Raw genomic sequence first — 15251 nt, forward strand, 5'->3', positions numbered from 1 at the left:
TAGCCATATCCTGAATCATCTTGAGCCATGTAGTGATCTGGGGATGAGAATTTCCAGTTATGTTGAAAGCCTGTCTGAATCTCCTAGTGGCATCCTTGTCAACTAAATATCTGACTTTTTGACCCCTGTTTGGGAGATCAAATACCCTCTGAACACTGTCAGCGTCGACACGGATCCTTCCCCTTCCTGGGAAAACCATTTCAGAGGTCTGTGGCTGGTAGGACTACACCAGGAACTTAGTGAGGTCCGCTGGAAGTGTGTCTGATAAGTTCAATAGCCCCCCCGAACAACCTCGAAACTAGCTCTGACTTCTGTAGTGGGGTTAGAGAGGCGTCGAAATTTGCAAACCGCGCTGGTGATGCCCTTATCCTGCCCGCTTGTGATGGTCGCTCCACATCTTCCCCTGCAGCCACCTCAACTCCTTCACCGCTGGCCTGTTGATGAGAAAATAAAAACATTAAGGAAACATTAAACACAAGAGAGAAAAACAAGAATGAAAAAAAACTAGCAATCATCATTTGGATCAGTATTGGAATAAGCTATATATTCATAAAATGGATCATGCCAACTAATATGATGTATTTGTGCAACTAATAAAGCTCATGAGGACAACTGCAAGACTGCCAGTGTGCAACCTTCAAAAAAAATACGAGACCTGGCAACTACAAAAAGTTCTAGCAGATGTGCAACAATAAGAAATGATATTGCAACAAGATAACAGCAACTAAAAAAAGGTTTGCAAGGAACTGTTCAATAGCTCATAAACACACACAAAAACCACATACCTCAGCATCTGCTTCAGAAGATGCGACAGCTCCTCCAGCAACTGCTGCCTGCACAAAAAATTGACCAGTGATGTCAACTATAAAAGATGCCAACTTGTCAACTACAAGATGCCAACTAATGCCAACTAATGTCAACTGTATTTAGATCAAGATGACTAGAGATGTCAACTACAAAAGGTTGTTATTGACAAACTAAAAACAAAAATAGTGGTGCGAACTGCTGCATAATTTCATCAGCGTCTAAAAAGCGAGAAACACTTATATTCGAGAATTTACTTACCCTAGAAGATGACTCAGCTCCCTTTCCAAGTGCTGCACGTCTAGTCCGCTTTACAACACGGAACTGATCAACATCCTAAGAAAAAATAAAAAACATGAGCATGGGAAAAAACAAAAAAATGTTATATGACCCAAACAAAACCGAAAAATGGGCTTGTGTCATCAGCATGCCACTTACCTCAACATCCTCTCCCTGCTCAACACTCCGCGCAGGTCGTGGCTGGCGATTAGCAGGACGCTTCGAGTTCCGGCGAAGCGACTGACTTCCAGAACGCTGATTAAGCAACCAAAAGAAAACATGAAAAAAAAAGACATTAGCATACATGCATAAGTTGAAAACAACTTAAAAACACAGAAAAAGTGAAAAAATACATCTTCTTCATTGCCATCCGCATCTCCTCCTATTATAACCATTTTTGCCCTGCGGGAGGAAATTGTAACGCCCCGAGACCGACGCTTTCCATGTTTTGCATTGTTGCCGCGTGTTATTTTTGTTTGTTGCATTCATCATAGCATCATCCGCATTGCATCGTTGCCGTCATTGTTTTTAAAACTTGCATCCGCTAGTAGTTGCCGCATCCCCCCCTTGCTTTCGTGGACCGTTTCGAGACCAACCTCACTTGCAACGTTGCTCCTCGTTTTCTCTCTTGTCTTCTCCGGGGCCTTTTGTCAGACACTTTGTCTTTGTCAACCCCTCTCAGACCACCCCTCGCGCGCGTCCGAAAATTGTCACGAACCCGACCCGGGTTGTTGTTACCGTTGGATTCGGATCATCCCCAAACATCTATAAAATATCTTCGTTTTGTTATTTGGACGCCCATAGCCTATTTTTCTCGACCGTTGATTTCGATCGGAGGGACTAGGTAGCCCCTAACCTAATCCCCTGCTATATATACTCGAGGTCCAACCCTAGAAATTAGGAGCCTTGTCCCATCCCCATTCGGCCGCCGCCACTCCAAGATCTTCATCGGGATCCCCATCCCACCAACCACCACAGCCCGAGCTTCCTCCTCGTTTTCCCCATCACACCGATTCGCCCGCAGCCTGCCCTCCTTGCTACGCGAGCTGCCTCCCGAGCTCGTCCTCCTGTGGATCCCCTCGATCCCTGCCTTGCCGCGTCTGCCTCCCACTCCAACCTCGTCCACCAGCAGCTCCGAACGCCGCAGATGAGTACAACGCCGCCCCTTCCCTTCCTTCTACCTCTGCCTTCCTCGCTCTCTCAACTCGCTCTCTCTGCTTGTCAACAGGAGCTCCGCCATGGCCGCCCAGGGCCTTCTCTTGCCTCGATCCGTCAAGCCCGCCGCCGGGAACGACCTCCACCTCCCAGGGCCCCGGCGACCTCACCGTCCGGGCCTCCTCCGCCGCGCCCGCCGCTGCAAGTCCCTCGCCGCGCCGCTCCTCTGTTTCGTTGGAGCAGAGACGAGGCGACTGCTTCAGCCGCTGCCCTGATCCGGTCGCTCCGCCTTGGGTCCGGCCGGATCCCCTTTGACTTCGCCGTCTCCCGCAAGTTCCAGGGCGCCGCTGCTCTGCCTCGTCCTCGCTGGAGTCCAAGCCGCGCCTGCTGCCTCCCCTGCTTCGCGTCGAACCGCTCCAGCCCGCTCGCGTTGACCAAGCCAAGCGAGCGCCTCGGCCTAGCCTCCCGCGCAAGTCGGCCCAGCCCCGGCTCCAGCGCGGCCTGCCAGCTCCTTCACCAAGCTAGCCCATCTTCTCCTCTGGGCCCAATGTGAGCAGCGCACCAATTCCAGCCCGATCTATTTTTTTCTGCTCTGGACGATTTATCTAATTTCCAGAGAAACTGCATGTTTACAGCAAAACCCTCCATGTTCATGCTTTAATAACTCCACAACCATGCATCGGATTAAAATGTTTCAAACATGTAAAATGCTTAGAATTTTGTGTAGATTAATATTATGCCACTCTCATCCATGTTTAAAATGTTTAAAATGCTGTTTGTTTAAATTTGCTCGAATGCCATGTTAAAATGATTTATTTCATAACTAAATAACCGTAGCTCGGATTTTAATAAACTTTATATGTAAATGGGGTAGAAAAATGCCTAGTTTAACTTGGTGCACTTCATTTTGCTGTTTAACAACATTAAAATTGTGTTTAGGGCAGAACAGTACCAATTCCAAAATATGCATATGGGGATTTTCCGGAATTGTTGTTTGTCATTCCGGCCTCATTTAAATTGCCAAAAATGTGTAGTTTACTTATGCTTCACCTCTTGCCATGGTTAATAACATTTAATATTGTTGGGTACATAACCGAGAGAGAACTAAATAATTGATGTGGTGTTTCGTCAATATGCAACTCGTTGCATATTGAGCTCCACTTAATTTGTAGTGTTGTTTGTTGCACTTTGCCATGCCATGCTCATTAAACCGGACATGCATCATACTTGATTGTGCATCATGCCATGTTTCTGTGATGGTTGTTTACTATGTTGTTTGTTTCTTTCCGGGTTGCTTCTCTCGTTACCTTCGGTTTCGTTCCGGAGTTGTGAGGATTCGTTCGACTACGTCCGTTTGTCTTCTTCATGGACTCGTTCTTCTTCCTTGCGGGATCTCAGGCAAGATGACCATACCTTCGAAATCACTTCTATCTTTGCTTGCTAGTTGTTCGCTCTATTGCTATGCTGCGCTACCTACCACTTGTTATATCATGCCTCCCAAATTGCCATGAAACCACCTCTAACTTTTGTCACCCTTCCTAGCAAACCATTGTTTGGCTATGTTACCGCTTTTGCTCAGCCCCTCTTATAGCGTTGCTAGTTGCAGGAGAAGATGAAGGTTGCTCCATGTTGTATTATGTTTACGTTGGGATATCACAATATCTCTTATTTAATTAATGCATCTATATACTTGGTAAAGGGTGGAAGGCTCGGCCTTATTCCTGGTGTTTTGTTCCACTCTTGCCGCCCTAGTTTCCGTCATACCGGTGTTATGTTCCTTGATTTTGCGTTCCTTACGCGGTTGGGTGATTTATGGGACCCCCTTGAGAGTTCGCTTTGAATAAAACTCCTCCAGCAAGGCCCAACCTTGGTTTTACCATTTGCTACCACCTATCCCCTTTTCCCTTGGGTTCTGCAGACTCAAGGGTCATCTTATTTTAACCCCCCCGGGCCAGTGCTCCTTCGAGTGTTGGTCCGAATTGAGTAGACTGCGGGGCCCCCTCGTGGAAACTCGAGGCCTGGTTTTACTCGTAGGATGTCTCATCCGGTGTTGCCCTGAGAACGAGATATGTGCAGCTCCTATCGGGATTTGTCGGCACATCGGGCGGCTTTGCTGGTCTTGTTTTACCATTGTCGAAATGTCTTGTAAACCGGGATTCCGAGACTGATCGGGTCTTCCCGGGAGAAGGTTTATCCTTCGTTGATGGTGAGAGCTTATAATGGGCTAAGTTGGGACACCCCTGCAGGGTTTAAACTTTCGAGAGCCGTGCCCGCGGTTATGTGGCAGATGGGAATTTGTTAATATCCGGTTGTAGAGAACTTGACACTCGACCTTATTTAAAACGCATCAACCGCGTGTGTAGCCGTGATGGTCTCTTCTCGGCGGAGTCCGGGAAGTGAACACGGTTTCTGGGTTATGTTTGACGTAAGTAGGAGTTCAGGATCACTTCTTGATCATTGCTAGTTCATGACCGTTCCGTTGCTTCTCTTCTCGCTCTCATTTGCGTATGTTAGCCACCATATATGCTAGTGCTTGCTGCAGCTCCACCTCACTACCCCATCCTTTCCTATAAGCTTAAATAGTCTTGATCTTGCGGGTGTGAGATTGCTGAGTCCTCATGACTCACAGATACTTCCAAACAGTTGCAGGTGCCGATGATACCAGTGCAGGTGACGCAACCGAGCTCAAGTGGGAGCTCGATGAAGATCTTATTCGTTGTGTTGTTTCATTTTCCTGTTGATCAGTAGTGGAGCCCAGTTGGGACGATCGGGGATCTAGCAGTTGGGTTGTCTTCTTTTATTTTGGTTTCGTAGTCGGACCTATGTGTGTATCTTGAATGATGTATGTTTTATTTATGTATTGTGTGAAGTGGCGATTGTAAGCCAACTCTTTATCCCATTCTTGTTCATTACATGGGATTGTGTGAAGATGACCCTTTTTGCGACAAAACCACAATGCGGTTATGCCTCTAAGTCGTGCCTCGACACGTGGGAGATATAGTCGCATCGTGGGCGTTACAGAAATACAACAAAAGAAAACATAGTTAGAAGATGCGGAAACAAACTAGAAAAATCATAGAAGGTTGCTTTGATCTGCACAAAACATGTGGACAACCAACTATAAAACGTGTGGAAAACCAACTACTACAGTGATGCAACCAACTAGGTAGTCAACCTTGTGCAAACTGGATAGCATATAAGCCAACTAAGTTTAACTGTGGAAAGTAATAACTAGGCAGAAAATAGTTAACTAAAGGCAACAAGCTCATTATGATAACTTGTGCAACTGGGACAAACAAAAAATGCATAGCCAACAGGAAAATATATTCAGCAAAACAATTGGGTATAATATATTGGAAATTGGCAAGCATTGGTACTGATTTGCACAAATAAGGGTCCCTATTTGCACACATCAGGTGAAAACACATGAACAACCACATCCACAACAAAGACTGCAGATTTGGGTAGACCATATTGAAAAATTGGTAAGCACTGATACTAATTTGCACAGTCAAGAGGCCCTAGTTGCACACAGCAGGGGAAAAGCACACGAACAACCAGATCCAGCACAAAGGCTGGCAGAAAAATCAGTAGACTATATTGGACAATTGTCAATCATAGGTACTAATTTGCACAAGTGATTATCTCTATTTCCACACAGCCGAATAAAAACACGTGGACCATCACATCCACCACAAGGCTGGCAGATTGGGTACACTATAATGCAAAAAATTGGCAAGCATTGGTTCTAAACTGCACAAACAAGGGTTCGTAGTTGCGCATAGCAGCGCGAAAACACACAGACCATCAGATCAATCACAAAGGCTGACAGCTTGGATAGAGAATATTGGGAAACTGGCAAGCATATGTACTAATTTGCACAGGTAATGGTCCCTAATTGCAAACAAGAGGAGAAAACACATGACCCATGAGAACCACCACAAGGCTGGCAGATTGGCTATATTATCTCAAAAATTGTCTACTACTGCTCCTAATTTGCACGCAAGGGGCAACAGAGTTGCACACCGCGGGGAAAAACACTCATCAAAAACACCAGATCCACCGCGAGGCTTCAATCCACAGACGAGGCTCTATCGCCGCGAACCGCTCATCCTCCCTGAACCACTCATACCGTACGTATATGCATGAGCTCGCCCGCTACTACAACGCAAAAACGACGGGATGAGCACAACCCTAACCCACCCCTGCCAATCCGGCGGTTTTCCAAACGAAGTAGTCCGCGGGGGTGACCTCAACCTCGCCGGAAAATGAGTTCGACCTCCCTAACCCCGACCGCGACCTTGACTTTGACCTGTACCTCGACCTCCCTGACAACGACCGCGACCTCACCGGAAAACGAGCGACCTCACCAGAAAAAGGGAGGGCGGGCGAGTGGAGAAACAAGCAGGGACGAAGACGAGGAGTGCGCGTAGGAGCAGTACCTGTGCCGCCGCGGACGACGACCCTCGCGGCGCGCCCCGCCGTCGACCACAACCCGGCGGATTTGGAACCGCCTCCGAGCACCAACCAATGGCGAAAGCAAAGGGGGAAAGAGGAGGAATGGGCGGCGAGAGGTGGGGGGTGGACGGGGTAATGGCACAAAATTCGAAACCGCCGCCCACTACGCACGACGGCTAAAACGCTGGAGAACTGCCTAATCCTCAATGACATGTGGGTCCCACGGGCGGTTTATCTCGCGCGGCGCGGCGCAATCGGACTAGGCGACCGGTCCACGCGCGGGTCTGAGCGGCGCGGCCCCACCACCCGACCAGGGGACACCTGGACACGGCGCGCCGTTGATCGGGACGAGATCAAGCGGCTCTCGTTCGGCCGCTCGTTCTGTCTGTTTAGCGCGCGGCCACTTTTTAGATTTTAGGCTCTTTTATTAGTAGGTATAGGTATATAAAGGTATAGATATAGATAGATTTGGGAAAAAAGATAACCCAGCGCAAACACCGAAATTACTAAATAAATTTTGGTTCGGTCCTGGTTTTTTTTGGCTCGGCATATCGGTTCTCGGTTAATCTGCATCCACAGGTGACAGGTCCCGCGCCGCTACAAATGATCCCAAACCCACCCCCCTCTGTCGCCTCGCCTCTCCCTGCCCAGCCCCCGCACACCACACGCGCCCGCACATCCTCTTCTCCCCTCGCTCCGCCGCGACCCAAACCCTAGGCGTACAGCCGCGGGCGGAGGCGTTATCACCCAAATCCACACCTTTTACGCAGATTCCCCTGATAATCTAGCCCCCCCCCCCCCCCCCCCCCCCTCCCCCCCAAGCTGTGCCATCCCCTCTTCTATTTTTTCCGAGATTTTATTTGGGAATTTCTTTGGTGTTTTTGTTTCTTTGTTTCAGGAGCGAGCGGCCTCGGAGGATTCGAGCGGCTGGTGCGTGCAATCCGCTCTCTCTAACTCGCTTGCTTGCGATTTTTGGTACGACTTTTATGGTTCGATCTGACAGCATCTTGTTTACAGGGCTAGGGTTTTGGCATCTCCGTCAAGGGTGTCCCGTTCCGTGTCCCGCGCCAGGATTTTCAGGTAACCCTACTTAGATGTCCTACTATATTCTTCGTGGCTAGCTTGCTTCCTTTTTGTTTGTGTGTGCGCCTTTCCTCGAAGGACAGGGAGTTAGGGTGGTCAGGTGTTGAAGCTTGAGCATGCTGCTATTATATCTTGTTGTTGCTATTGATTAATCTGGCCATCCTGTTAACTCGTAGGTTTAAATCGATGCATTAGGCCACCTAACACCACTTGACATCTTTTATCAGATATACAGTTCTAGTCCATAAAAGAGATCCATTGAGATCTGGTGATGGCGACTTTAGTTTTTATTTGTTTCTGTGTTGGCAGTTATCATGTCATCATTCCCTGTGCTGAAGAATCGACCTATCGATCAATGGAAAGTTACTGAGTTGAAGGATGAACTTCGAAAGAGGAGGCTCCCTGTAAAAGGTCTGAAAGAAGAACTTGTGAGGCGTCTCTTTGAATCTATTCAGAGTGAAGAGGCATCTGACGAATCTGCTGAAGATGTTGGAGCCAATGAAGGCACACCCATTGGCAAAGACGCGAAAGATGTGGGGGCGAACGGACCGGCTGATCAGGTACCTGAAGAACATACTGCTAGTCAGAAAACTGCAGTTTCTGCTACAGAAGTTTGTCAGGAAACTAGGGTTCATGCAACTCAGGAAACTGCAGTGCCTCTCTCAGAAGTTACTCAGGAAATTATGGCTTCCTCTGTGGAACAGTCCCCCGGGGATAATGTAGTGGCAACCCATGAGTCTCTGTCAACAGAAGCTCCAACAGAAAAAGGAGATCGGCCAGAAGCAGTTGCTGGAGAAAATTCTACAGTACAAGCAGGGCACCAGCATTTTGAAAGCAATAAGATGCACATTGAGGAGACACCAGAGGTTGTCACCAACGGAACAACTGTTGTCGCTGATGTGACAAGTGCTGATCTAAAGTCGGACTTGATCTCTTCTGAAGCAAAGTCAGATACTGCTGAAGCTAGCAAAACTGATAAACAGGACACATTACCAAAACCTGTGGATGCCCAAATACCAGATGCTGATCCTACGGAAACTGATGTTGCAGCTGCATCAATGAACAATGATGGGGAGAGGTTTGTTCCTAAGAATGATATGGGCGACAATGCTTCGATCGATAATGAAGTGTGCAGTTCTGACCTCATGAATGAGGATCACAAGCCCATTGTATCAAAATCAAATAATCAGGTACCTGAGGTTAGCCCGGATTTAGGGTCTCCAATTAAGTGTGAGTCAATTTCTAGTGATGATATATCAAATAACAAAAAGAATATAAAGGATAACTTGAATGCTAATAATTTTGATTTAGAACTAGAGGTTAAGCCAGAGATGGTCAAACCATCATCCGGCATTACTTCCTTAGGTGGAGAATTGCAGCCATTGGATGGTGATAAAGAGCTGGTCAAGAACCAGTTCTCTTTGGAAGACATAGATTCCACTGCCAATGTGGATGAAGTTGGCTCTCCAGAGAAATTAAATTTAGACAGGAGTTCAGGTGATGAGTCAATGGAGGATGATGTTGTGGAGATTAAGCAACTTGATTTCAATGTTAAATCTGATGATCTCAGAGGGAAGACTGAGCCTAACTCCTCAGAACATGTGAAAGAGGTGTGTCTTCCTGATTCTGTTGTCAAGAGCTCCTCTGCTGATACAAAGGAAGTTATAGCTGAAGAAAAGCCATCAGCTTCAACTGAAAAGAGAAAATTTCAAGGTTTATATCTTTGTCTCCTGCCCTTTCACTTTCTAGTTTCATTTATTACAACCGTTGGCTCCCGGAGTAAATTCCACCTTGAATGATGAGTGGGATTACCTTTGTAGTTCTGATTGCTCGCAAACATTGCACCAAAGAAACTAAAAAGTGTACTGCATTGGGTGTGTTCTTGTGAGACAAGAAAGTTTGTGTAGGCACATTTATTTTTATTGAATTTATGTTTATTGTTACTGTGTATTGGATATGTTTCACAAAGAAATCATTCTCTAAAGTTTTTTTTGTGTTAGCACGTTTGTTTCACATAAAACAAATTTTGCTAGTGCTTGTGAGTGCAAGTTAATTTAGCAGAGGAAGCCACAGATGCTCTGTACTCTAGTATTATTGTTAGCTGCTAAGTATGAACTGAAACCCATATATGTTAGATAGTCCGGTGACGTTCTATTGCTCACAAGTTGTCACAAGTTGTCTAATGCTACTTAATGGGGATTTGTTCAATATGTCATTAAATTTCGATACGGAATTAGAATGCTAGTGAAGTAATGAGCATACGATCGTTTGGTCATTCTGCAATTAAATTGGCAGTGTCCCTGAGTTTTGTATTAACTCCCTGTTGAACACACAGCTCAAGAAACTGTTGCAAACACTGAGCCAATCAAACGTCAGCGTCGATGGGCTGCAGATAGTGGCAATGTTCCAGAAAGACAACCGTTGAGTCAAAGTGGTTCTGATGCTCGTAAGGATATTCTCCAGCCTGCCTTAAAACGTTCTCTTGGCAGGTCTGATTCAACAGCAAGTGGAGATTCTCCAAAAGAGAGGATTGGTGAGTCCTTGTTTCTTTACTTGTGCTTCCATTACCAAGTCTTTATGCTTCATCAGTTCATTGTTTTCTTTTGGAAGCTAATTGTTTTTCTTTGGTTTGGTCTTGCAGTGCCACCATCTCAGAAACCGGCAACAACTTCCTTGAGAATCGACCGGTTTGTACGCCCATTTACCCTGAGAGCTGTGCAAGAGCTTCTTGGTAAAACTGGATCTGTTTGTAGCTTCTGGATGGATCATATCAAGACCCACTGCTATGTTACAGTATGTTCTATTTGTTAATCACAACATCAGTGTGTTCTTGTCTTTTATTTCCTTTTATCATCTTTGCAGCAGCATATATTATTTTCTGACTTGACCTTCGTTTTTGCTAGGATTGTTTTTTGTAAGGTCCAATGCAGCAGACTTGCAGCCTTTCTTATGTAACCAAATTAAAAACCCATAGATTCTAAATGCGGTTTCATAATGCTTATAGTGAAATCATTTTGACATTTTATATTTCTCAAGTGGACTTGATAGTCAGCAAAGCCTGATAACTGCTGCTACTTTCTATTAATGACTTGTGTGGACTAATTGGATTTTAGTTTGGAGTGGATATGGTTCTTAAAGAATGATGCATCAGTTGTAGATTATTCTTAGCTGAAAAGCATTCATTGTGATGATGCTGGTTATTGTAAATATTTGTTCGCTGACTTTGCCTCCATGTCTTATTTGCAGTTCTCCTCGGTGGAGGAAGCTACAGCAACTCGTGATGCTGTCTACAACCTGCAGTGGCCCCCGAACAATGGCAATTATCTGTTAGCTGAATTTGTTGATCCTCAGGAAGTGAAACTCAAGCTTGAACCCCCTCCCCCTCCCCCAGCAGCAACAGCAGCGGCGGTTCCTATTAGCCCAGCCACTACACCAAGGGAGGCTCCTTTTCAGCAAGGTCAGGCAAATCAAAGTGTGCCTCGCCAAGCTGCTGCTACACCAAGGGAGCAATTGCCGCCTCCACCACCCCTTGTGAAGCCTCCTACATCTGATCCAAGGGAGAAGCTTCCACCCACCCCAAAGAAGGCAGAACCTCCTGTGGTGACACTTGATGATCTCTTCAGAAAGACACAATCCTCTCCAAGGATTTACTATCTGCCTTTATCAGATGAGGAGGTGTCAGCCAAGCTTGCTGCACAGGGCAAAGCAAATTAATGAATGGCCTCATGCTTTTGTTTTGCGGTATGTAGAAGCAGGCAAAGACTGGTTTTATCTCCTTTAAGATTGTATAATGTCGTCTGCTTTTTTCTTAAAAAAAAAGATTGTATGTCCTCTGACCCGAAGTTGTTCCGGAGTACTGAGATACTGGTTTTTAGTTAGAACATCCTGGAACTCTACTGGTTTAGTAGTGAATAAACATTCAGGAGAATGCTTATTCGTGTTACATTTGCGTTCTGCCTCGATGTGCTTGGGTGCTGCTGTCCGTCTTATAAGAAGCAAAGTTTTTCTCTTGAGTTTGAGTGAAAAAACGAAAATGTGAGAAAAATTGCAATCCCCACTGTAATCTTTTTGTCATACGTTGTTGGTGTTTGCAAGAGAAAGTCCTAGTGAATTACATATTCAACCTGCAGTCCTATTTTAAATGGCCTATCCAAGAAAATGTTTCGTTTATGCAAAAACGACCTTGTGATTTGGGGTATTCAACCCGTGGTCCGACCAAGTTTGTAAGAAAAAAAACACGACCACAACAATGCACGGGCTTGCCTCCTCTCCCTCTTGCCCATGAAGCCGCCACCGCCACCACCCATGTTGGCTGCTTCTTCGGCGAGCTTCAGGCCATGCAGCACGCTCCCGAGCTCCCCATGGTCCGCGCTTCCGTTCCGTCCCCTTCGGCCAGATTCTTCGCTCCCGGCCTCTACAGACCGCTTGCAACCCTCGTGGCTAGGGTTTTGGGTAGGCTTTGCCAGCGCGTTTCCGGCGGCCCCAGGTTCGTCCCTCCTTCCTTCTTGGCTGGGATCCGCCACCCCCACACCTCACCTTCTCTTCATATCATCTGCTGCAGATGCAGATGGAGCACGTCATGGGAGTTCCCCATCCATCACAGTCGCCGCCGTAAGGGTTTCTTCACGGAGATGTCAAGGACGCCATGGACTTGCAGCTACTCAAGGTTTTATCTTGTCCCCATCCTATCCCCTCCCCTTCCCGTCCCTTCCTCATCTCTCTTGCTAGCTATCATTTTTAAATAACATACACATTGGGTGACCAGATGCACAACCACATAAGTTTTTTGATCCATGCTCATAGGGTCTATATTTGAATGTAAAAGTACATAAGAATTCACTCAAGGTTGTAAAACAGAAAGGAAAATTTACATTGAAATTTGTCACATGCAAACTGGAGGAAGGAGCAATAAGTAGAGAATTCCCCTCAAGATGTGAACTGCACTGCTGCCCTCTGTATGTGTGTTGCTACTGCTGAATGATGCTCCCTTGTCGTTGTTGCTATAATATGATTTAGTACAACTTGTCTAAATGGGTTAGAAGAGGGGTGATGAACTGTTTTGTTGGAGTTTAAATATTCTTTCATGTGTTACACTGATAAATTGTGCACTTTTGTTGTTATATCAGCTGGTAGTCAGATTTTAAAACTATTGGCATACATAGTTAGCTTCAAGTATGAGATGCACAAGCGTTTTTTTTTGCAAACTTTTATCCTTAAAGGTACTCTCCATTTCTTTCTATGTCACATACATAAGGTTTTATCATTAGTTATTGCCCTAACTGTACTCTGCCATGTAAGAGGACGATGTCATTGCTAGCATGGGCTACCATCAGTGGTAGTTACCACCACTTAAGATTTGTATGTTGTATGTAGTATCTATCAAATCGGGTATGTACGCGTAGTATGTAGTATATATAATACTTTTTAGGTAATATGCATCATATTTTTAGAATGCTCCATTTTACATACAAATATAGACGTATTTCATAAATATAATAAAAACCATGGGCCAACTTGCAATTTTTTCACATTATCGACTTTGGATTATCTTATATATAATATATGAACATACCTATAATGAAAAAGTAGTATATATAATGTCATATGATAGTATATGAGACATGTGGAGTAACTACCACCAGGTGGTAGGATGGATTTTTCCTATATATATTTCCTACAAGCAGTGGTAGTTATCACCACTTCGTTTTATATGTTCTATGTAGTATCTGTCGAAACCAAGAGTATGTACGTATAGTATGTAGTATATAACAATGATTAGGTAGTATATATACTAATTTTTAGGTAGTATGTATCATGTTTTGAGTATGCTCTTTTTTACGTACAAATATATATGTATTTCACAAATATAACAAAAACTATGGGTTCATATGCAATTTTGTCATGAAACTTGTTTTGAAATATCTTAGATATAGTATATGAACATATTTAATATGATAAAATATTATATATAATATCACATGGTAGTATATGAGACATATGTGGTAACTACCATTGAGTGGTAGGATGGATTTTCCCTATGAGGATGGATTTGCTATCCACACTAGCTCAAGTGGTTGTTATCAGAACCATTCGTTTGCTTTGAGATCCGCATCTCTATGTGGATAAGGTTCCAATTTTACGAATTGCTGAATTTCGCCAAAACTGAAGAGGAATGGTAAGCTGAACCTTTCTAGAGGCGTAGTTCCAGAATGGGAGCCTACTCTCTGACTTTGCAGGCTTACTCGAGACAAAAGGTGTGGCGCCTTTCTCAACCGGCAGGGATGGACAGGAGCTACTTGGGGCAACCTTCTGAGTTGGCTGATGGTGGTCATTTACCAAAAGTTCTGTGCTGCGGCGTGCTGACATGTGAAAACGGTTATTTTCTTCTAGCCAAATGAAAGGGTTCAGCACCTTCTGGACTAGTAAGTGGACTTGGTCGCGCTGGTCCAGACAGGTAAACCGTGCCGTTTTCGTCTAGGTAAATTAAAACGGTTCTGCACCGTTCAGACTAGTAAATGAAACTCGGGCGTGATGAAGACGTTTTTGTAGACGAAAAGCCCTGCCATGCATCCAAAAAGAGTGTACATTGTAACTCGTCTCGGCCGCGCAAACAGCAGTACGTGCGTGTAATCAATACCGCCACTACTATCGTCTGATTGGAAAATGAAGGGTTTGGGAGATGGTGGCGCGAGCAACGGAAGCCGGAGTTCCACCGTTAGCTATGGTTCGGCCGCTTTGATTATGAACAGGAAATTTTCTGCTGAATATACTAGTTTTGTCTCCAGTACCTTGAACCGCCAAACAACTTGGTCCCTCTGACTGTGAAGCAAGTGTCCATGCTTATTCTTTCGGTTGAGTATGGCAGGGCGATTAACTGGCACTGGCGCTGTCGAGGCAGTATGGTCTTTTTCAGGTCGCCCGTCAGATATTGGTCAGTGCGGATGCAGACCAAATCAGGTAGAAAATCATCTCGCTGTATTTGTAGCAGCTAATAAATCAGGTTACACGGCAAGCTTAAAGAAACTCGCTACGAACTACGAACTGGTTGTGGGATGACCAACCTGAATAGTATGCCAGAGAGCGTCACCAGGTCAACCCAAAGGAATCGGTTGCTGGATCGAGTCCTAGCGCGAACAACCCCCCTCCCCCATGACCTTATCTCCCTCCCTCCACCCAACGCAAGGTAGCTAGAGTCCTATCCATCGCGTCCACTTTTTCTCCTCGCCGCCGACGGTGCCAGAGGTAGCTCGCACGCGACAAGAGCCAGGAGGCGACGGTGGCACGACTCCAGTGGAATTCGTCGCAGTTGCGCTGCACCAGTAGCCGCGTTGGGGTGGCTCCCGCGGGGAGGTCGAGCTAGAGGCGCACGTGGACACACATCTCCACGCCGGCGACCGCGATAGAGTTACTCCCACTGGCACGTGCGGCGGGAGGCGACTGTGGTGCGGGTCCAGCAGAAGCAATTAAAAGTT

The 15251-nt window shown here is 45.7% G+C and overlaps 1 protein-coding gene across 1 annotated transcript; it reads left to right on the forward strand.

The window, feature by feature from the left end:
* The first annotated feature begins 7271 nt into the window (after positions 1-7271).
* LOC109781791 (uncharacterized) lies at positions 7272-11722 on the forward strand. The gene is made up of 6 exons (XM_020340394.4): positions 7272-7626; positions 7714-7776; positions 8089-9492; positions 10115-10312; positions 10421-10572; positions 11026-11722. The coding sequence occupies exons 3-6, from the start codon at positions 8094-8096 to the stop codon at positions 11491-11493; spliced, it is 2217 nt and encodes a 738-aa protein (XP_020195983.1). The 5' UTR covers positions 7272-7626; positions 7714-7776; positions 8089-8093; the 3' UTR covers positions 11494-11722.
* Positions 11723-15251: the final 3529 nt, after the last annotated feature.

The sequence above is a fragment of the Aegilops tauschii genome, chromosome 4 (genome assembly GCF_002575655.3).
Source record: "Aegilops tauschii subsp. strangulata cultivar AL8/78 chromosome 4, Aet v6.0, whole genome shotgun sequence".
NCBI lineage: Eukaryota > Viridiplantae > Streptophyta > Magnoliopsida > Poales > Poaceae > Aegilops > Aegilops tauschii.